The sequence below is a fragment of the Panthera pardus genome, unplaced genomic scaffold, assembly GCF_024362965.1.
Source record: "Panthera pardus isolate Hobbes unplaced genomic scaffold, ASM2436296v1 HiC_scaffold_13, whole genome shotgun sequence".
Classification (NCBI taxonomy): domain Eukaryota; kingdom Metazoa; phylum Chordata; class Mammalia; order Carnivora; family Felidae; genus Panthera; species Panthera pardus.
Window position 1 is genome coordinate 132,918,282 of NW_026526688.1, and position 23,291 is coordinate 132,941,572.

A 23,291-nucleotide genomic window follows, 5' to 3' on the forward strand; every position below is an offset into this window, starting at 1 on the left:
ATAGCTATGGGTATAGTACATAACCGGATATACAGAGTATCTGTGGTATTACAATTGCATGGAGAGGGGACACAGGAAAAAAGTTCAAAGGACCCCTTGGGAGAGTGATATTGAAAAGAATATTTGAGAAATACTAGAGAGAATGGACATTGAACAAATCATTTGTTTTGTCTCCATCTGAATTGCCAACCAGTTAATGCCAGTGTAGACTCTAACCATTCCTAATCTGCTTGCTTATCATTTGTGAGAGATTGAGCCTCAGTCACAGCATCACCAATGCTCATGTGTACAGACCACACAAAAGCTCTGTAACAAACCCAGTACTTTTCATAGCCAAAATATTGACAAAAATACAGATGTCCTTGCTCAAAACCATGAAGAAAACACAACCACCAGAACAAATTTCCAGAATAGGATCACTTACTTCATTACACAAGCCGTACTTCTTAGTCTAAACCATCTTGCTCTGGGAACTTACCACTGCAGCCAAAAAAACATCAGACAGATTTGGAAGAGGGTGGTTTTTGGCTAATACCAGCAAAGTGACCTCACCCATGAGAAGGCCTGAGTGCAAACTTCAGTGTTGGTGAACAAGACACATCCTGCAAGTCAAATGCACAGAAGCATGAAGACATCCAGCTGCCCCTCAACTTAGACAAGAGATCTGAACACCAGGTGCTTCGATAGCCTGGGCTCTGTGTCTCTCCCAGTGTGAGCTCAGAGTGAGACTGCGGCTAACTTAGCTCACGTTGCTCGTGCATGGCCAGCCCAAATTCCCCCGAACTCAATGAGGGTTCTGTCTGAGAAAAGACAACAGCACAGGACTCCAGGGATCGCTGTGAGCAGCTGCTGTGTTTGCAGAGCTTGACTAAAAGGATGTGTTTCATCCCTCACAACGGATATTAGCAGTTCATGTGAAAAGAGGAGGCATTCTAATTCTTTTTGTAGGAGGCTCCATGACAATCTCTAGCAGTGTTTGGCTTTCTTATTGGTGGCCTTAATCATCATCATCATCTTTTTATTATTATTATTTACTGAGCCCTAGTCCAGTCACGCATTAGACGAAGCACTATGTAAACATCATCTCTTTTCCTTGATATTACCCTGTGAAGTAGGCATTATTATCATCCTCATTTGAAAGATGAAAGAGGACATGGAAACACAGAGAGGCTAAGTAACTTGTCCAAGGTCACACAAGTAGGAAGCATCAGAGCGAGGGCTTGAATTCAGGTCTGTCTGACTCATCAATTCTCTACTACTTCCTCCAGAGAGAAGAAGGATTTTGAACATGTGTTCCATCCTCTGAGGGCTTGATTGGTATCATCTAGATTGAGGGGTAGTCGAATTTATTTCTAGCAGTATTCAGTGGCATCAGTGATTAGCAAGATCCTATCAAGTCTTTCTGATGTCCTTTGATAATCTAACACCTGATGAGGAAGTGGGCACAAAAGATTGGAGGTATGAGAAGACAGCAGGCATTTTAGAATTTACCAATTCTGAATCAAAGCTATGGATATATGTACCTAAATGTAACTCTTTGGGCTGGAACTCAGATATATGTGTCTTGCACCTTGATTATGCATTTGACATTCCATATTCTTAGCCAAGTACCATTAGACTAGGTTCTTTTGGAATCTTTCAATGTTGATTAACAACTTCTCAGAGGGAGGGAGGGAGGGAGGGAGGGAAGGAAGGAAGGAAGGAAGGAAAGGAAAGAAGGAAAAGGAAGGAAGGAACAGGGAAGAAAGGAAAAGAGAGGAGGGAAGGAAGGGAGGGAGGAAAGAGTAAAGAAAAAATATTTCTTGTTATTATGATGAAGGACTTCAAGAATACAAAAAGAACTCATAACCACTAAATTAAAATCTGCTAAACAGATGCAAGAATATCATGAACTGGGCCACATAAAAACAGGTATAGATTTTTATAAACCTGAGAATAATCTGAAACAATTTCAGAAGAAATCTCCTATTTCCTTTCTCAAGCCACTGCAGCTTTACTTCTTTGACTTTCAACTTTACTTTTTAAACTCAGCTCTTCATCACTAAGTTATGCTCAATCATTATCTCCCAGATTTCTCATCTGTTCCTAGATTCCCAGTTAATCACATGATGTCTCCCATTTCCATAATCTCTTGGCATGGCTCCTCTGGGGTTATTCACTGCCTGGAAAGCTGTATGAGATCAGAAGCCCTGCTCTGAGACCCATGATTGAGCCACCTCTCACCAGCCATGCCCTCTACCCCCATTGGGTTCCACTATGTTTTCCAGACACCACAACCTCTAAAGGGCATCATTATCCTTGCTGAACAGCACCGACCTTATCAGGACTCTGCCTCTGCTGAGCACTGTCACCGCAAGTCAGCATCACTACCACCATCCCCCTGAGGGTCTACGCTGTGTACTATTACTTGTGGCTGGTGCCACTGAGATGCCAAAGTAACTCTGTGTGCTCTGGAGTCATCCATACACTGAAGCCTACTGGGCTTGCATTGCACTGAGTCACATGGGTATGAAAGCAAAGCTGCTTATGCCCTGGATTTTCAAGAGATTTGATTAAATGGCTTGTTGCATTTAAACCCAGAGCCTCACCCTCTTTCCAGGATGCACTTGCATTCATTGAAAGCTGGGTAAGGAGAAAGCAGGCAAAAACCTCTTTGATCTTGCCCACAGCAACTTCTTACTCAACACGTCTCCGGAGGCAAAATCCCTCTGGGGAATTTGAATGAATTCAAATGAATTACTGGGACCTCATCAAAATAAAAAGCTTCTGCACAGCGAAGGAAACAATCAGCAAAACTAAAAGGCAACCGATGGAATGGGAGAACATATTTGTAAATGACATATCAGATAAACGGTTAGTATCCAAAATCTACAAAGAACTTATCAAACTCAACACCAAAAAAACAAATAATCCAGTGAAGAAATGGGCAAAAGACATGAATAGACACTTCTCCAAAGAAGACGTCCAGATGGCCAACTGACACATGAAAAAATGCTCAACATCACTCATCATCAGGGAAATACAAATCAAACCACAATGAGATACCACCTTACACCTGTAAGAATGGCTAACATTAACAACTCAGGCAACAACAGATGTTGGCGAGGATGCGGAGAAAGAGGATCTCTTTTGCATTGTTGGTGGGAATGCAAGCTGGTGCAGCCACTCTGGAAAACAGTATGAAGGTTCCTCAAAAAAATAAAAATAGAATTACCCTGTGACCCAGCAATTGCACTACTAAGCATTTATCCAAGGGATACAAGTGTGCTGTTTCAAAGGGACACATGCACCCCCATGTTTATAGCAGCACTATCAACAATAACCAAAGTATGGAAAGAACCCAAATGTCCATTGATGGATGAATGGATAAAGCAAATGTGGCATATATATACAATGCAGTATTACTCAGCAATCAAAAAGAATGAAACCTTGCCATTTGCAACTACGTGGATGGAACTGGAGGGTATTATGCTAAGTGAAATTAGTCAGTGAGAGAAAGACAAAAATCATATGACTTCACTCATATGAGAACTTTAAGAGACAAAACAGATGAACATAAGAGAAGGGAAACAAAAATAATATAAAAACAAGGAGGGGGACAAAACAGAAGAGACTCACAAATATGGAGAACAAACTGAGGGTTACTGGAGGGGTTGTGGGAGGGCGGATGGGCTAAATGGGTAAGGGGCACTAAGGAATCTACTCCTGAAATCATTGTTGCACTATATGCTAACTAATTTGGATATTAAATAAATAAATAAATAAATAAATAAATAAATAAATAAATAGAAAATAGAACATTGAAGACACACACACACACAAACTAAAGGAAATAAAATACAGGCCTACCTTATTTTATTGCACTTCACTTTATTACACTTTGCAGATACTGCATTTTTTTTACAAATTGAAGGGTTGTGGCAACCCTGTGTTGAGCAAGTCTGTCAGCACCATTTTTTTAATTGAAGTATAATTGACACACAATGTTACATTAGTTTCAGGTGTACATCATAGTGATTCCACAAGTCTATACATTGTACCATGCTTGACCACAAGTCAAAGCTACCATTTATCACATCAGCAATATTTTTCCAACAACTGCTCACTTTCTGTCTCTGTGTCACATTTTGGTAATTCTCATAAAATTTTTCTTATTCTCACAAACTTTTTTTTTTTGAACCGCTGCACTCTCAAGGTAAATCTTTAATGAACAAGGAGTTGCTTCTTATAGATGAGCACAGTAAGTGGTTTATTTTTTTATTTTATTTTTTTTAATGTTTATTTGAGAGAGAGCACAAGCGATGGAGAGGCAGAAAGAGAGGAGGACAGAGAATCTGAAGCCAGCTCTGTGCTAACAGAGAGCCCGAGGCGGGATTCAAACTCACAAACCATGAGATCATGACCTGAGCTGAAGTTGGGCGCTTAACCAGCTGAGCCACCCAGGTGCCCCACAAGTCTTTTCTTGAGGTAGAATCTACTGTGAAGATTACTGGGACACCTGGGTGGCTCAGTCAGTTAAGCATCTGACTTCAGCTCAGGTCATTATTTCACAGCTCATGAATTCGAGCCCCGCGTAGGGCTCTGTGCTAACAGCTCAGAGCCTGGAGCCTGCTTCAGATTCTGTGTCTCTGTCTCTCTCTGCCCCTCTCCCCCTCACTTTCTGTCTCTGTCTCTGGAAAATGAATAACCCTTAAAAAAATTTTTTTAAAAAGAATCTACTCTGAAGATTATTAAAATGACAACAAAGGATTTAGGATATTACATAATCCTAGTTGATAAATCAGTGTCAGGGTTCAGAGAATTGATTCCAGTTTTGAAAGAATCTCTACTGTGTGTAAAATGTTATCAAACAGCATCACATGCTACAGAAAAATTGTTCATCAAAGGAGGAATGAATCACAGCAGACTTCATCATTGTCTTATTTTAAGAAATTGTCACAGCCACCCCAGCTCTCAGCAATGACCACCCTAATCAGTCAGCAGCCATCAACATTGAGACAAGACCCTCTACCAGCAAAAAGATTACAACTCACCAAAAGCTCAGGTGATGGTTAGCATTTTTTAGCCATAAAGTATTTTTTAATTAATGTATATGAATTTTTTAAGGCATGTTATCACATACTTAATAGACTATAGCATAGGGTAAATATAACTTTTATATGCACTGGGAAACAAAAAAAAAAAAGTATTTGACTTGCTTTACTCTGTAATATTTGCTTTATTGCAGTGGTCTGGAACCAAACCCCCAGTATCTTCTTGTATTCCACCTCTCCCCTGGCTATATAATTGAGCTAATCTTGTCTGCCTAGCTTCCTATTCCCTTAGAATGAGTCTTTCCCAAAAAATCCTTGGCTCCTCCTAAAGGGCCCACCCCATTCATCCCTCAGTACATGTCCAGATTTTTCAGTAGTGCATGAAACTAAGTTCAAACTGAACCTACAGAACAGAGATTAGGATTTAATCACAAATAGGAGTTACATGTATTTTTGCAGGTTTGTTAATGTCAGCAGGGAAGAATAAAAACCAAACAATCACAGATCATTTGTTACTTGTCTCATAGAATTTATTTTACTTAATCAGACTTTAGCCATTTTCCATTACCTGTCCACCCAGGGATGTTGTAGGAAGTAATAAAATGAAATGTGATATTGCAAAAGCATGCAGATGCTGTTAGGGCACCATTTTCTGCTTTACATAATGTCTCATATATTCTTTCTGAAATTATTTTACATTATGAATTTTACCGCTAATCATATTTTCCTCCTTCCTTTGGTCACCCAGTTTAGAGTCAAATCTGCAACCCACCTAGTAGTGGCTTGAATTGTGTTCCCTCCAAAAAAATATGTTTGAGTCTCAACATCTGGCTCCTGTGAATGGGGCATTATTTGGAAATAGCATCTTTATTTTTCTTATTAAAATTCTTTTATGTTTATTTATTTTTGAGAGAGAGGCAGAGGCAAGTGAGTTAGGGGCAGAGAGAGACAGAGACACAAGAATCTGAAGCAGGCTCCAGGTTCTGAGCTGTCAGCACAGAGCCCGTCGTGGGGCTTGAACCCAGAAACCGTGAGACCATGACCTGAGCCGAAGTCAGACGCTCAACTGACTGAGCCACCCAGGCGCCCCTTAATTTTTTTTTTAACATTTATTCATTTTTGAGAGACAGAGTGTAAGTGGGTGAGGGGCAGAGAGTGAGAGGGAGACACAGAATCTGAAGCAGGTTCCACACTCTGAGCTGTCAGCACAGAGCCTGATGCAGGGCTTGAACTCACAGACCACAAGATCATGACCTGAGCCAAAGTCGGACTCTTAACTGACTGAGCCCCCCAGGCACCCCTGGAAATAGGGTCTTTGCAGATGTAATTAAGTTAAGATGAAGTCATACTGGATTTGAACTGACCTTAGATCCAATGACTGGTATACTTAAAATAGGACAGGGGCACCTGGGTGGCTCAGTTGTTTGAGCGTCTAACTCCAGCTCAGGTTATAAGCTCGCAGTTCATGAGTTTGAGCCCCACGTTGGGCTCTGTGCTAACAGCTCAGAGCCTGGAGCCTGCTTGAGATTCTGTGTCTCTTCTCTCTCTCTCTGCCCCTCTCCTCCTGCCCCTCTCTCTCACTCTAAAAAATAAATAAACATTTTAAAAAGGAAAGAAAGAAAGAAAACAGGACACACAGAGATTCAGAGGAGACACACAGGGACCAAAGTCATGTGAGGATGGATGCAGAGATTGATAAAATGCTGCTACAAACCAATGTATGCCAAGGATTCCTGGGAGCCATTAGAAGCTAGGAAGAGGCAAGGAAGGACTCTTCCTTAAAGCCATCTTAAGGAGCATATGCCTGTTGACACCTTGATTTCAGACTTTTATCTCGAGAACTTTGAGAAAATAAAGTTCTGCTATTTAAAGCCACCCAATCTGTGGTAATTTGTTATGACAGAGCTAGAAAACTAATATATAACTCTTAAAACTTCATAGAACCATCTGATTGGTATTTCTCTAACCTAATCTAACCCCTTTTATTTCTGTTGTCTCAGTTTTCTTGGTTATTTACTTGTGTCTTCTGTAGAGCTGCCTCTTATTTTCCCCTCTCTCTTCTTCCTCCCTTGCCCTTTTTATCCTCTCCCCTTTTTTTCTAACTTCACTTCTGCCCCTTTATTTTCTTTTCTTCCTTTCTCCTAATACTTTTTTCAGTGGGCTATCCTATTTTTCCATTCTGATTAAAATCTACGTTCTGGTTTTCTTGACTATAGTTCCTCTTCTCTGTAGGAAGAATATACTTCCCTACACTGTTAAGCTCAGGTGTGGCCACATGACCTGCTTTGGTCAATGAGATGTAGTCAGAAGTGATATGTATCACACTCAGGCAAAAGCTTTAAAACTAAGCGTAGTTTGCCATATTTCTTTTTCTTCATCAAAGGGAACTGATTGATCAGCCTGGATCCCAGAATGAAGGCAATGTATAACGCAATTCCAATAGACCTACAGTAAACATGTAGCATGAATGAAAAATAAACCTTTGTTGCAAGTCCCTGATGTTTTGGGGATATTTGTTATTGCGACTCAACCTATCCTGATAGATACTATTTTTTTTTAAGATTTCATTTTTAGGTAATCTCTACAAACAACATGGGGCTCGAACTCACAACCCCAAGATCAACAGTCGCATGCTCCACCAATTAAGCCAGTCAAGTTCCTGCTAGATACAGTATGCTGTGTTTGTTCCATCCTCTTCTTCCTAACCTTAAATGGGTCAAATCTTCCAGAGCTCCCTTTTACCTAATGAATAAAAGCCAAACTGCTTAGACTGACATATAAAATTCACCTCACCCTAGCCAGTCTTTCTCCTTTTATTTTTATTCCTTTTGCTTTGAAAGTTATTATGAGAAAAATAGCAGTTAATCACATTAGCTACATTATATTTAGCAAAATACTATGCATATTTTGCTATTCTCTTGCTTATTGTTTCTGTAAGTCACGCCTCTGCTGAAGGCCAGATAGAGAGTATGACTAAGCCCATAGAAGAGCCAGGCTGGGAAAGGATGGCTAAAGTCCTGCAAAAACCCATGGTCAGAAATTGACCCAATAGGTTGATGACCAAGACAGCTGAGAGATCTGAAATGGTTCAGGGCCAGGATATGATGGTAGTGCTAAGAGGTAGGGGAATGTCACAAGAAGTCAGTAGCTAAGCCAGAACTGAGAAATGAGTATGGGTCCCAGAAGTAAAACCTTAGGGAATTAAATATAAAGGTATGAAGATAATGGGGTGTTAATGGACTGAATTGTGTCTTCCCCAAAATTTACATGTTGAAGCCCTAATCCCTAATGTGATTGAATTTGGAGATAGAGCCTTTAAAGAGGTAATTCAGGTTAAATGAGGTTTTAAAGATGGAGCTCTAATCTAATATGACTGGTATCCTTTTAAATATTATTTATTTATTTGGGGGAGGGGGTTGCAGAGAGAGAGGGAGAGAGAGAATCCCAAGCTGTCAATGTGGAGCCTGATATGGGGCTCAATCCCATGAATTGTGAGACCATGACCTGAGCCAAAATCAAGAGTCCTTAACCAACTGAGCCACCCAGGAGCCCCTGGTGTCCTTTTTTTTTTTTAATTTGTTTAATGTTTATTATTTGAGACAGACAGAGAGAGAGAGACAGAGAGCAAGCAGAAGAGGGGCAGAGAGAGAGGGAGACACAGAATCGGAAGCAGGCTCCAGGCTCTGAAGTGCCGGCAAAGAGCCCTACGCAGGCCTCAAACCCACACCATGAGATCATGACCTGAGCTGAAGTCGGACACTTAACCAACTGAGCCACCCAGGCACCCCCTTGATGTCCTTTTAAAAAAAGGAAGAGTCACCAGGATTGTGTGAGCGTAAAGAAAGATCCATGTGAGGACACCAATGAGAAGATAGCCATCGATAAGCCAAAGAGAGAAGCCTCAGAAGAAACCACCCCAGTGAGTACCTTGATCCTGGACTTGCAGCCTCCAGAACTGTGAGAAAATAAATTTTTGTTAGGTAAGTAAGCCACCCAGTCTGTGCCATTTTGTTACGATAGCCTTAGCAAACTAATACATGGAAGGAGGAAGGTCCTACAGGCCAGGTCCTGGACAAAATAATTATTGAAACTCTGCTTTCACTGCACCTCCTACCTTCATCCATACTCACTTCCTACCTGGAGCTCTCCACTACTCCACAGGAATCATGCTCCTTTCTGACAATGAATGCATGTCCTGTGTCTTAGACTGCTAATAGTCAGGAACTGTATTTCTCTCACATCACCCAGAAACCAAAAAAGCTTATTCAGTGCTTAAGGATTGATTAATGTGTTCTCTGTTTACCTAAATCAGAGGTTCTTAAGTTCATGGAACCCCTGGGAGGGTGGGTAATTCATAAATGTATTTTAGGAGCTTGCCCACAGCTTTTGTCAGATTCTCAAAAGGAATCTTAGCACTTAGCACTTAGTTAAAAAAAAAAAAAAAAGCTTTGATGTTGGCTTTTGTGAGACCCTTTTGATCAATGCTGATGTTATATGGATCAGTTCATATGTAGTAATTGATATGCTCTTTATTTGTCAAAGTTCTCCAGTCACATTTAGGCACTGGGTAAGTTTCTCTGGCTTTTGTTTGTTTTGTTTTGTTTTGTTTTGTTTTGTTTTGTTTTGTTTTGTTTTGTTTTGTTTGAGGGGGGTGGGGCAGAGAGAGAGGGAGACAGAGAATCCCAAGCAGGCTCCACACTGTCAGCACAGAGCTCTATGTCAGCACAGAGCCCGAACTCACAAACTCTGAGACCATGATGTGAGCCGAAATCAAGACTCGGATGCTTAATGGACTGAGTCACCCAAGTACCCCAAGATGCTGGGTGAGTTTCTAAATCCGATCTACAGCTCCATCTGTTAGGTGGATATTATAGGTTTATTGTCTTCAGCTTCATGCACTGTAAACTATTTTAGAAATGACAGCCTTAGAAACAATAAGAGTTTGGATATCTGCCCATGAACATTCCTGAAATAAAGCCATACTTAAAAGACATTGTAAATTCAAAGTTTTTTTTATTAAAAAAATAATACTCTGTTATCTAGTTATAAGAAACACAGTCAAAATTCTCAGGATTTGCCACCTACAAATGAACTCTGTAGCTATATATTTACACTTAAGAGATAAATCGCATATTTTCATTTAAGAGATCTAGTTTGCATTAACCGAATTACTTTTATGTTCATATAGATTCCTTAAGAAATTTCACTTTGATAATTTCATAGAAATGTAAAATATCAATTTTAGTATTAGAAAAAAGTATTTTTGTTGAGCAAATTTTTTTCCATTGTCCTCTAGGTCAAACTTTCCCTACATTCTCAGTGAATTGATGTAATTACCTGAAATCAATCTCATAAAGCTATCTCAAATAAATAGGGAATGTGGTTAGAATAAGAAGTCAATATTTGGGTTCCAGAGAAAATTTCCATAGCCAAACCAGGGAAAATCTTCAGAAATGCTTATCCTACATACCCTGCAATAGAACCTCATCCCCGTGGCCCTCGGGAACTGTTGGAAAAATGGTGCCTCTGTCTCCTCCACCTCTCAGACCCAGATGTGCACAGAGGCAGAGAAACAAAATTGAACACAGACCACTCCTTTGATCCTGCCTCTGAGGAGACTGCTTACACCCTAGACCTTGGCTAAGGAAAAACATCCCATTGTCTGAGGCAAAAGGACATCACGTCATTTCATCCTGTGCCTGCAAAGGCCGTTAGGAACAAGTAATCCTGATGGTAGAGTCGTGAGACACTTCCCAGCTGCGCAGTGACTTGTTTTCGGTTCCTAGGCAAATTGCCCAGTTTCCTCTGCTTCCAAATTTCCCCTACTGCAAAACAGAGATAATTATTGTTACCTTTCTTTTGTGGTGTTCTGACAAATAAATAGGGCAAATGTTCCTAAAGTGGCTAGAGACAGTTGTCTGAGGACATATTTGCCTACAACTGTAGGTGGGGTGTTTGTTTAGTTTTGTTGTCATTGTTTTGCTTTTGGCCTGACTTTGGCATAAATGTAGAAAATCTAAATTCAATTATAACCATACATTTGAAGTTAATGGAGCATTTACAGTCTGCAAAGCACTGTGCCAGGAAGAAGGAATACATCTCTACCCTCAAGGAACTCACAGCTCACTCAGAAGGAGGTATTATAGCCTGTAGTTTGAGTAACACAAGCATAGCAATTGGCCAAGGTAGCTGGGTTGGAATCCCGCTCTTTACCTTTATGAGCTGGAGACTCTGGAAAAATCACTCATCTACTAAGCCTAGGTTTCCTCCAATAACATTTGAGCATCTGCTGGGTGACAGGAGGTGTTCTGTGCATTTGTATTTACCTAAAACTCAGAACAACTGCCTGAGATAGATATTATTCTCATCCCCATATTTGTATCCCCCATCTTATAGATAAGGATACTGAAGCTTTGAAAGGTTACATAATTTGTCTCAGGTCATATAGTTGGGAAGTGGTGAAGCCAGGATGTAAACTCAAGCTGTGTGGCCTCAAAACATGCAGACTTTACCACTTAATACTACACCACGCTCAAATGGGAGCATACTCACCTCATATAAACGTGTGAGACTCAACTGAAATAATGCACATAACAAACTGTTAGCACAGTGTCTGACACATAATAAATGTACAATAAATGTGAGAGTAGCAGTAGAACAGATTAGACACAAACAAACAACCAGAATGCCAAGTCAAAAATAAATGCGTAACGCCAGTCTATTTCATGAGAAAATTTCTTAACAGATCAGTCATTATACGGGGAGGGGGGGGGGAGGACGGTTAGTAGGGAGTTGTGTGGGGAGAATAATAGTCTGTGAACCGCAAAGGTTTCTGAATCAGCATACAAGTGATCTATAATATGAATGAGTGATGCTTCATATATACATAAATCCCTGAAGGTCATTTAAAGAAAGTTTGAAGTATCTGAAGTACCCTGCTGTGATTAAAATCGAGAGTATATTCGTGAGACAGTTTCCAATTAAAAAATTTAAAAATGCATCTGCAATTATTCTTCTCCCCTTCCTTAACCCCCCCCCCTCAATTTCCTTTAAGAAACAACAGTAGAGTTTCTTTTCAAAGTCTTAAAATAAAAAATCCCCAAAAAAGGGATCCTGCTTGCTTTTAGAGTTGTTTGAAAAAGGGGAAAAAAAAAAAGCATGAAGAGCCACGTGCTTCTCTTCTGGCCAAGTTATTAGCTTCTGAGAACAAGAGCTTGAGGGGAGGACTGTTAACCCCATAGTCTCTCTGGCAGAATGAGCTCTTTCCCTGTTGGCTTGCACTGCCTGGAAAGCTCCTCGCGCCCTCGGAGAGGCCAGCCTGCCGGAGAACTGCAGGAATCTGCAACAAAAACGATGACAGCCTGAAATACCCCCAGTGCCAACCTCCACATTTGTCTGTCACCTCAGACCCTGACTAGTTGACAGAGCAGCAGAATTTCAACTCCAACAGACTCGAATGTGTGTCTGGGCAGAGAAGCAGAGCTAATAAGGGAAGAGATTTTTTAAAGTGTATTGGGTATTTGTCAAACTTTTATTTCTTGGCTGTGTGCAAAGAGAGGATTCAACTGCAATTTTGTATCGAAGCTCTGGGTCCAGCCACCTACCTGAAGGTAAATTTTAATAAGTTTACTATATCATCTAATTGCATTTGTTATACTACACTGCATGATCCGATGAAGATGTCTAGTATTTTTTTCCTAAGACAAAGCCATTTATTTACAAAAAAAAACAAAAAACAAACTTTTGTGTGATTTACAGAAAAGCTACTTAGTAAGAAATTTTAACTCTTGTATTCATGTTTCCTTTTCTTCTTCAAGATTATATAGTAAGTAGTAATAAATGATGGTTTTAATGAAGACCAAGAACACAAATGTAGAACTGTTTTTGGCCAGATTAGCATTCAGATCTTGGTGAAGTCTGAATCTGGAAATGTGTTTTATAGAAATATTTTACTGAGTATATTAAGTAAATCATAAGGGAAGTAGTTTAAAAAAGAACTTTCAAATCAAAGTAACATGTATGTTTTCCATGTTTAAATTATCTGAAATTATTTCATCAGCACCACTGTCCCAGTGTGTACCTACCAGCAATATAGACATGGAACATTTTGCTTTTCCAAAAGGCAGGAAAATTGCTGCACTACTATAATCTTCTTTTATTGTTTTTTAGTTATTATGACTATTATTCCTTTCCTAATTCCCTTTTATACTTTTATGACTAGCTGTCTCTTGTCTCCATCCATTGTTTTTTAAGGTGCACACACATAAAATTTATCTAATTCCTGATGATGTCCTACTTGGGGAGGGAAGGAGGTAGGGAAACCAGAGAGCTGAGGAGATTATGGCAAATCCTATATCATACGGTATTATCATTCTGGCTCTACTAGAATAAAACAATAATGTACATCATGCTCACTCATTCCTCCTAGGTATTAGAGGTCCCCCTGCAGGAGAAAACCATCCTTTCAACTGTAGATGGGTACTGTTGATACTATAACCAAGCGGTACTGAGGAAAGACTGTCTCCTTTGCACTGCCTTTAATCTGCAAAGAGGTTAAATATGTCACCTTGGCATTGTGTCTGAGCTTTCCTCTGGCCCACTGCCTGACTGCACTGAATAGAAATGTTCACTCTATCCAACTCAGCAAAAATCTTTTTAATAAATTCTCCCCTCTCTCTTGGATACCAACTTTTTTTGAGTTCGGAGCTTACTCATCTAAACTTTGGTGGTAGTGACTATTGTTAACCATGACTGTTTAAAAAAAGGACACCCCTCTTAGGAAAGATTTAAGTTTATATTTCTATTCATTCAACCAGATCTAGCAAAGAAGAGCAATCAGTCTGTTTCATCTACTTATCATCCAATCAACTAATGCTACTTCCCAAATTTTTAAAAAGAATGCGTACGTGTTATTCATGAATCTTGCCTTTTTCCTTTTATGGAATTTCTGTACACCTATTTAGCAATTCCTGAGGTTTCTTCTCCAGGTCTTTTGGGGTTCAATCCCCAGTACTTTCTCATGTGCAACTTCACTTATCAACTACATAAAAATAAATAGTGATGACAAGAATGAAATGAATAGTGATGTCTCTAGACAACTCCAGGACACTATTCATTTCATTTTCTCTTGACTATTATTTTTATTCCATTTAATAACAGTATACAAACATTTGTTTGTTTATGCTTTTTCCACCAAGAAAAACATAAACAACTGCTGTTAAAAGACTTCAGGTGCCCTTTTCCTTTACATGTCCTTCTGGAACAGCCTTCAGTGAAGGGGAAAGGGGCCCCATAAGTCCAGGAGAACTTCCCCAGTAGACCTGGCTGCCCAAGAGGTGCCCAGCTAAGCTGGGGTCTGGTTCACACAAGGCCCACAGGACATCTTCTGCCAAAGGCTGAGCTTGCACTGGTAATACCACCTGGGCCTGGTTTTTGTGTTGGGCATCAAAAGGTACACAGAACTCTGGGGGACAGAATGTGCGGTCTCTAATAATTGTAGGAGATGGTGTAATAAAGTAAGACCATGAATTCTGGAAACACACAGACGTGGCTTATACCTGGGCTTTACCAGGCTCTGTGACTTTGGACAAATGAGTCTTTGAGCCTCAGTCCCCTCATCTGTGGAAATAAGGATCATAAAATTATTTGCCATTTCAGAGATTTGTTATGATAATTAAGTCAAGAAGACACCTATGCCTGGTGCATATGAAGCAATCAGTTAATCATAGCTAATAATGAAAATACCACCCTACCTAGGTGTCCCAACTGGAACTCTGTAAAAAGGAATTTACTCTCGGTTTTCCCTCAAGGTTTCTTAGTTTACCCATCTATTAAGCAAGCAGTGATAATAATACCCACAAATGCAGTTGTTGTAGGAGTTAAATGAGATGTTTTTAAAATACCAAGTGTAGCACCTGGCAGAGTGGCACAGCGTGAGAAAGTATTCAGTTATACACTTGAAATGATTTTTCAGATAACAAAATTGGGGGTTGAGAAGGAAAATATTCTTTGAATTGTCTTTTTTTTTATCCAAAGGAATGGAAAAATAAATCTGAATCTACTGTACGCCCCTGGGGGGGGGGGGTGCTCAACATGAAGTATTTATTACTGTGAGTCTTTACTGCTTCATCAATTAGTTTCTTCTTAAGGACCAAGTCAAATGAAACCAAAGGGAGTTTTCTGTTTCAGATTGCGATTAAGAGAGTGAGATGAAATGCTGCTTTGCAGTTGATTCTGTTTTATTGGCCTAGTTGGACAGGGGAGAAGGCCCCCAACATTTCTCCTTTCTTATCTTTTCTAAAGGCAAGAATAGGGGTTTTGACTTGCTCCAGGGGTATTTTTTCCTTTCTAACTGAAATTCAAACGAAAGGGTTTGGGTTTTGTTTTTTGTTTTTGTAAACCTCTCCCCCTGTGCTCCTAGCATTGAAATGTCAGCTGCTTTTTCTGGCTACATGTAGCAGGAGCAGCCTGTCGTCATAGCGATGAAAGGGTATAGAGAGACTGAGTTTCATGACCCACTCTGTGAAATAACTCTTAGTCTGCTCTAAAATCCTTCTTTAGAAATGAAGTCTCCAGTCTTGGCTTGTTTCCTTCCTATTATGCAATCAACTATGTACACCAATTGGAGTAGCTAAATGTTTTCTTTAGAGATTCGATGAATAGGTGTTAAGAAAATGAACAAGAAAGCTACTAAAACAGTGACCAGTTTACTCTGGAGTGCGGGGGGAGAACTACTGGGAAGGCAAAGGAAGAGAGATAGAAATAACCTCACTTCAAAGCACATACTGCACAGCCCAGAATAAATCCATTTTCCGAGTTCCTGCCGGCTCCTCCCATCTTCGCAATGCACCACAGTACAGTGGTTATCCAGGGGGATTCTGGGGCGTCTACCAGGACTTGCATCCGGGCACTCTCTAGTGTTTTACCTTACACACTCTTTGCCTCTGTCTTCTCATCTGCAAACAGAGATAAGAATAGTCATGAAATTGTTGTGGAGATTGAATGAGATAGTGTGTGTAAGGCTCTCATTACAGTATGTGACCAGTGGTCAAGGTTAGCTGTTAGGCTTGCCAGGCCCCTATATCCCTTATTTGTTAAATGGGGGTAACAGCTAATTCATTGTCAGATTAACTGAAATGATGTGTGTAAGTGCTCGATAAGTAGTAGTTCTTTTAATGCTTTTTAATACTTTTAATAGTCTTTTAATACTTGTCATCGCTATGTCCAACTTGGATGGAAATAGCTTTTTTTTTTTTTTTTTTAAGAGAGAGCTTGGGCAGAGTAGAGGGGCAGAGCGAGGGGAGAGAGAGTGCAGGCTCTGCTTCCCGCTCAGCATGGAGCCCAATGCAGGGCTTGATCCCAAGACCCTTAGCTGAAATCAGAGTCAGACACTCAATTGACTGAGCCACCCACATGCCCCAGAGCTAGCTGTTTTGAACTTGGAATTTCCCAATGAGTAAACTGTAATGAATATAGGCATCAGAATTATCATTGTATAAATGTGAACCATTGAATTTCTAAAGAAAAATAAATAAATAAATAAATAAGGGTTTTTACATTTGTAAAGAAAATTCTCATCTTGATTAACAGAGTAAAAGGTTATTAAAACATCTTTTATTAAGATGCTTTGCATTAAAGCATCTTAGTGTTTTAGTCTCTCCAGTGTTTTCCAGACCATGCAATTATGTCAATAAATAATCTTATGTCTTGAACGACTCATGCATTTCAATGTTCTATACCATGAGAAATGCCAGAGATGCTGCAGGAGTGAATATAGAGAGGGCTGTGCTCTAGTGGCACTTACTGTGTAGTTAGGGAGACTGTCATTAAGTAAATCATCACATTAATAAAAAAGTGCTTATGCCCAAACATAAGGTGACCTTGAATACAAAGCCATCTTTATTTTTCTAATGAAAAGATTCTCAGCCAAAGTCCTTGGCCAACCTAAATGCACAAACGGGTAGTAAATTGTAATATGTACTTAGAGGATACCTAAGATCTACTCACTGAATCCACTCTGTAATTATCTAGTACAGACTAACGCATCATCAGTCCTCCGCAAGTTGTTTATAACACACTTCTTAAAAATCTGTGGATGCTGCAAATTGGATCTCTAAGCATAAATTCTCATTCTATTTATTACTTCTTTGTTTTTTCCAGCCCTATTCCAAGGCTTATTTGAAAACACTTGAGTTTGTAAAGTGTGGTTTTCTAAAACTGCGATTTTAACACTTGCAATAATGAAGTCATACCTCACGAATAATTACTAAATCTGCTTTAAATATCTTTACCTCCTTTTTTATTGTCAAGATGACCATCTTAAGCATGACAAAAATAAGCATTGCTTGAGGTCATTTCAGGCTGTTTTCCTGAAACGGTACTTTGTTGTTCAAAATGAAGTCATTGAGACAGTGGTCTTTAATGTGAGAGATCTCGGAAGCACTAAAATATAAAGCAAATCCCTCTTTTTTATAGCATAATTTGGGGGATGAAAAAGTCACAGTATATTTGAATTTGTATTGTATATAATCATCTGCTGAAATAAGTGTTAAGAGGGTAAAGCACCTTTGTTCTAAGAAAGTATGTTTAAGGAGCCTGACCTCTGCCGAAGGTCACTGATGGCTGTTTTGATCTGAAGGCTAAATAGATGTTACTGTGTGGTGTCTCTGTGTGTGCTTGTGTGTGTGTGTGTGTGTGTGTGTGTGTGTGTGTGTGTGTGTGTGGTGATTGGGGCAAGTGGGTGCTGGCAAGAGAATTCTAACAGTGTGACACCTTGTACAAAGACCCTGCAGCAAGTGAGATCATGGTCTGTTTGAGGAATACAGAGAAGGCCAGCTCCTCTGAGAGCAAAGAGCAGAGCGATGGGAGATGCAAATCCTAAGCAACTCTCCACAATACCCTCTTCCCTGATCACTAAGCATTTTTATTATCTGCTTGATTCATGTTGAACTCTTGTCAAAACCAGGTTGGACTCCGTGCCCCAACTGACATAAACCGTGTTTATCCCTCACTCGACCCCACATGATTGGTTAGGAAGGATGACGGTGAGTTGAAGGTCAAGGCTCCAGAAAATCTTTATCATTCATAGGGCTGGGTCACCTTGATGTCAGATGGTGACTCAGCAGAGAACTCAAAATAGAAGAACATCTTTTTTAATCCTTCAGATGACTTTAATGTCAAGCTACAGAGCTCTCCTAAGAGACTCATTAATACTTTAAAAGCCCTGAAGCATCAGTGTTAACTCTGGATCAGGTAACAATATGTATATGTTAGCCAAAATGTGACTAAAGGGTTTGCTCTCTAATAACAAAAGCTTTGACTATTATGTAAAGACAGGGTGAAGGAAAATGATCTGTTTGTGATTGATTATGAAATAACCATGATAATCATTTTGTTTACTACATTTCCCTGAAAGGAAATTTTTCCACAGTTAAAATAATTACTAAAAATAGCAGCCTACAGGCTTCCTCTGATATAAATGAATTCAACAGAAGATATACCTAGCCTTATTTAGAAGCATGGATGTGCATACTCTAAGAAATGATATGCCAATAGTAAGAAGAAAAATAGGGAAAATGGTCAATGCAAACCTCTCCTTTTTCTAGGATATATGGTGTGTCTTTCTCAGTTTGTTGGACTTTAGATGAGGTAAGATGAACAGATCAAGTAATCATAATCTGCCTTGAAAACCAAAAGTGTTGAAGCAACGTTTGTTTAGTTTCCTTGGCCTAGAAGGGAAGGAGGAAGACTTGTAAGTTTGGCTGGGACTGCCTAAGAAGAAGCCAACATCTAGGGAGAAAGGGGGCAGTTCAGCTGCCTGGGTAACTCCAGGCAACAAGAGGGAAGTTCAGTTAAAAAGACTTCAAACAATAACTCCCAGCACTAACATTTCCAAGGAGTCATTTACATAACCAATAGAAGAGCTAGAAAAGAATAGACTCCAAGCCTGTTCCTCCTTTTAGAGGAATGGATAGCTGTTTACACTAGTTCATTGGTCAGAGAGCTTGTTAATGCTTAAGAGAAAAGAAAAGAGAAGGGATATAAAAAGAAGAGGTAGTGACACAAGAAGTGCCAGGTGGAGAAAAATGGTTACAGTAGGTAGATTTAAGCAGCAAGATGACAGCAGAACTTCGAAAAGAAGACTTATCTTTTTAAGTTTAAATTTAAATTAGTGCTTTAAAGTAATAAATTTATTTAGTGTTCTAAAAAACTTTAGAAACTAAAAAGAAATCAAATACAAAAATCTACTCTGACCCAATCTTACTCTAATTTAAACTTCTAGAAAATACCCTAGAAACTGAAATGCAACCAATTACAGATAAGAACTCAAAACGAATCAGAGTACCCAAAATATATTCTGGTAAGTTTGTGTAAGTTCACTCTTAAATCTAGATGGAGGATGATATTCTCGGGAGTGCCAGACTTTAGGTGCCCTTCCTTTCTCTGGGAGATAGAAATTGCAGGACATCAAAAGATAGACCGATTGTCAGAGGGTTCCTTTTAGAAATGTTCCACACCAAATGCAGTGTCCAAGCAATATTTACCTATCGCATGCACTGCTTTCCACCCTCAATCTAAAGGACCAAACACTGGTCCTAGAGGCCAGAGAGGTCTTCACTCCATCATATGGGGTTGGATGATACACACATGGCCTACTTTGCCTGTGCCTTTCATTAATCCCTTCAAGCTTAGCTGGGCTACCTTCCCAGCTAGAGGAAAGGATAACCAGGCCCTTTTCCTTGTTTTTCCAGGGAGGGAGCTTGTAGACCTGCTGAGAAATCTAATTACAACCTCCTTTCATGGTAAAATCCAATTACAACCTCTCCCATGGTGAAAGCCAATCCTTTTGATACAAAAGGAAGCCAAATAAAGGGGCTTCAAGCAGCGGGTATGACTGTGTTCTGCTTTCTCTTAGGCAACTATGCAGAAAGGTTGCAGTGACCTTCACTTGCTTGAGTAGGAACAGTGGCCATAATCTATTACTACTCCCATTCTCATAAGAAGGAAAAATATTTTCATATCTGATGCTGGAGTTTCTGGGGATTTTCTCAAGCATCCATTAGTTGACCAAAGCAAATTTTGAGCCTCTCTCCAGACACATATTTTTGATTCAGTGATGGGGTTTTGGAGTGATGAGAGTTCAGAGCCAATGGCCAAGAAAGAATTCTTGAGACATCTTTGGTACAAAAAGGTGATTTTATTAAAGCACAGGGACAGGACCCATGGGCAGAAAGAGCTGCACTGGGGTTGTGAGGAGTGACTGGTTATATACTGTGGAGTTGTGAGAGGTAAAGGCAAAAGGGAGGCCTCCAGAGGGACTTTAATATGCTAAAGAGAACTCCTAAGATACCTGAGGCCTTGCTATTGTTGAGCTGAGGTTGTTTTCCCTCTAGCAAAGCATTATCATTAAGACGGTAGGGGGTTCCTGGAGAAATGTTATACTCTGTATTTGCCTCAAGTATTTGTCAATGAGCTGCAGGTTATGAGGAAATTTCATTTTACCTGCCATTTCCTTCTTGTTTTTGCTCCCTGAGTCACTATAGAGGGGAGGGTGATATTAAGGGCTCCAGGAAACTGAGTCTATAGGTTTCTGGAAGTTAAGCTATTGATAAGATTGCCTTTTTCTTATAATTCACTAAGATATTTGTAAACTGATAGAGACTCCTGTCCTGCATGATTGTGACCTCTATCAGTTAACCATTGGTATTCTTTCCCTTTCCTTTGTCTCTGGGCAGCCAGGAGTGCCTGAAGAATGTAGCATACATGCCACCCTGCGGGGGGAGGGGGTTGGAATTGGTGCTAGCTTGTGCTTTGCCCTCTGCCTACCTTATGGTCCCTCATCATCAGCAAGATGACTTTTTTTTATTGAATTTGGAATATGTTAAATGAACAACAAAAAAAAGTAGTGAATTATTTAATATCCTCCTATAATCTGTTCCTGACATCTTTGACCTCCTATGCCACCCTGTCAGCCACCTGTTCACTTGAGGATAATGAGAAACTGCAGCGCTGTTTACAGAAGTGTCACCCAAATTCCTGAAACCTGAATGAGATAAACAGAGACAGTTCTCAAAATAGTCATTTGTGAAAATACTATTTTACAAGTACCTGGCATAAGTCTATAATTGCTGAAACAATAAAATTTAACCACATTCGAATATCTATCAGTCTACACAATCACTATAGCCACAGAATATGTATAAAATCCAGGTTTTCAGCTTATCCAAAAACATGGGCAATTTAGAAGGAGCATCCAGTTATCTAATAGGTTTTTAATCAGATATGTATGGAGTAGTGGGTTTTTTTAACAGGATAAAGTTCACCCTAGGTTCAGATAAAGTGCTACACCCATAAAGTTAATATAAGTACATAAAGAAGTATAAAATCCACCATTTAAAGATTCTCAAATACCTCCGAAAGCAAAACATTTTTACTATACTTGATTCAACCTCAGTTACCTAATCATCTATATTCTCTCTCTCTCTCTCTCTCTCTCTCTCTCTCTCTCTCTCTCTCTCTATATATATATATATATATATATATATATATATATATATATATGTATATACATATATATACACATATATATGTATATATATATATACATATATATATATGTATTTGTAGGTCAGTGAAAACCTCTAACTGGTTTTAAGACACATGTTTATTCAGATCTTCATGCTCTCTTAGCCCACTGGATCATTTTTAACTCTCAAGCCATTAGTTCAGAGGGTTTTCTCAACCTTTCATTGAGGACCAAACAACTTTGAGCTAACTCTAAATCAATGCATCATTCTGTTGGAATTCAGAAGAATCAAAACACAAATGCTGAACCCCAAGTGTCTTCTTTCCCTCTCTTTTTCTTTCTTGATCCCCAATTTTACCACATAATAGTAGCCTTCAAGGACCTCACAGTGGAGTGCAGGTTAAGCTCTTTCCAGGAAAACTTTTCAGTAATTTCCTAACATATAGGTAAAGGAACATACTACAGGCTTTTGTTTTAAACTGAGAAAGCTTTTGGTTTAAATCTTGGTACTCCCAGTGATCTTGCATTTTAGTAGCTTCTTAGATAGGTATGGGGGCAGGGAAGGAGTACAGCATTAGCTCACTGATAAAATCAACTGATTGATGTCCCCTTGTAATCTGAAAACAATTTAAAGTGATTGATTTCAAAAGCAAATGTTTTCTTATAATTTGAAAAATACTCTGGGTAGAAACATACAAGGTTACTATAGTCTGAGTTCTGAATATGATTGACTTCTTTTCTTTCCCACAAGGTAACGGACAAAAATCTAGCCTATGTTTACTATACGTTTGGTTCTTTGTTTTATTTTTCTCAAATCCTCTGTGTTTGGATGGTGGCCACAGTAAAGTTTGAGGTTATAGTCATGGCTGGAGGTGGCTGACTGACCTCACACTTTCCAGCATAATGATAATAGGCTAATAGCTCTAAAGATCTGTAGCCTAGTTATTGAATGTGGTATGTACATTTTTAGTGTCATGAAACCAAAAATAGTCATTGTCCAAAAAGAATTAACAACAGATTCCCTTGTACAGTATTATTCATCCAAAATGCAACTTTGTTTCAATTTGGCTAATTAGACTACTCTTGATTAGGCAAATTTCTACATGTTCCAGAACTAACCACCCAAAAACAATGGTTTTAGAACAGTGTTTAAAATGTTTAGTCAGACTGAACTAATGAGTTGGATTTCCTTTGGCATAGAAAAGACTGCATAATGGAAGGGAAAAGAGCAGAGGGACTAACTTACTTTCTAAGGTTTCAGATTAATCCTGGTGTCAACATTCTAGAGATTGCATGACAAGAAAAATGGGAGAGGACTATAAAGTGAAAAAAACCATAGGTACTCCCAGACCTAGTTGTCCATATTTGTTTCTAAAACTCTTTGATTCACCCTTCAAAATTTGTGATTTTATCAGCAAAATCATCTTTATCGAGTGCTGATCACATTTGAATACCTTGTAGCTTTGGGTTCTCTCCAAAGATGAGGACTGCTATGCTACATTTAAAAAGAAAAACATGGCGATTCCTGGGTGATTCAGTTGGTTAAGTGTCCACACTGGGCATGAAGCTGACTGGATTGAAGCCTACTGGACATGAAGCTTACTTCAAAAATTAACAATAATAAACATAAAGAAAAAGAAAAATGTGCCCCAGCTAAGGCAATGTAGAGGAGGAAAAAGCTTTTCCTCACCCTCTTATATTCAGTATTTGGGGTCTGCAAATTAAACTGACAA

General features: G+C 39.3%; 2 protein-coding genes and 1 long non-coding RNA gene across 9 annotated transcripts in view; 2 read left to right on the plus strand and 1 right to left on the minus strand.

Moving 5' to 3' along the window:
* LOC128776584 (uncharacterized) overlaps positions 1-9,275 on the plus strand; it is a 76,745-nt gene extending 67,470 nt beyond the window's left edge. The window contains exon 4 of one of the 3 annotated variants that reach the window (XR_008421732.1): positions 7,595-9,275. This is a non-coding gene — a long non-coding RNA (uncharacterized LOC128776584). Of the gene's footprint in view, positions 1-4,929; positions 5,604-7,416; positions 7,533-7,594 lie in introns of those variants that run through there. The other 2 variants (XR_008421734.1, XR_008421733.1) reach the window with 2 other exon arrangements.
* Positions 9,276-10,029: 754 nt separating this feature from the next.
* The window catches only part of NUDT9 (nudix hydrolase 9), a 101,430-nt gene continuing 88,168 nt past the window's right edge, over positions 10,030-23,291 (minus strand). For 3 of the 5 annotated variants that reach the window (XR_002084539.2, XR_002084538.2, XM_019464888.2), the window contains one exon: positions 12,530-15,988. Coding sequence is in view for 1 of the 5 variants with exons in the window: in XM_019464888.2 (XP_019320433.1) it covers positions 15,960-15,988 (29 nt within the window). In the remaining 4 variants the exon portion in view is untranslated. Of the gene's footprint in view, positions 10,859-12,529; positions 15,989-23,291 lie in introns of those variants that run through there. The other 2 variants (XR_002084540.2, XR_008421731.1) reach the window with 2 other exon arrangements.
* The window catches only part of SPARCL1 (SPARC like 1), a 49,321-nt gene continuing 38,563 nt past the window's right edge, over positions 12,534-23,291 (plus strand). Inside the window, exon 1 of the mRNA XM_019464806.2 lies at positions 12,534-12,643. The gene's annotated coding sequence lies outside the window, so the exon portion shown is untranslated. The remainder of the gene's footprint in view (positions 12,644-23,291) is intronic.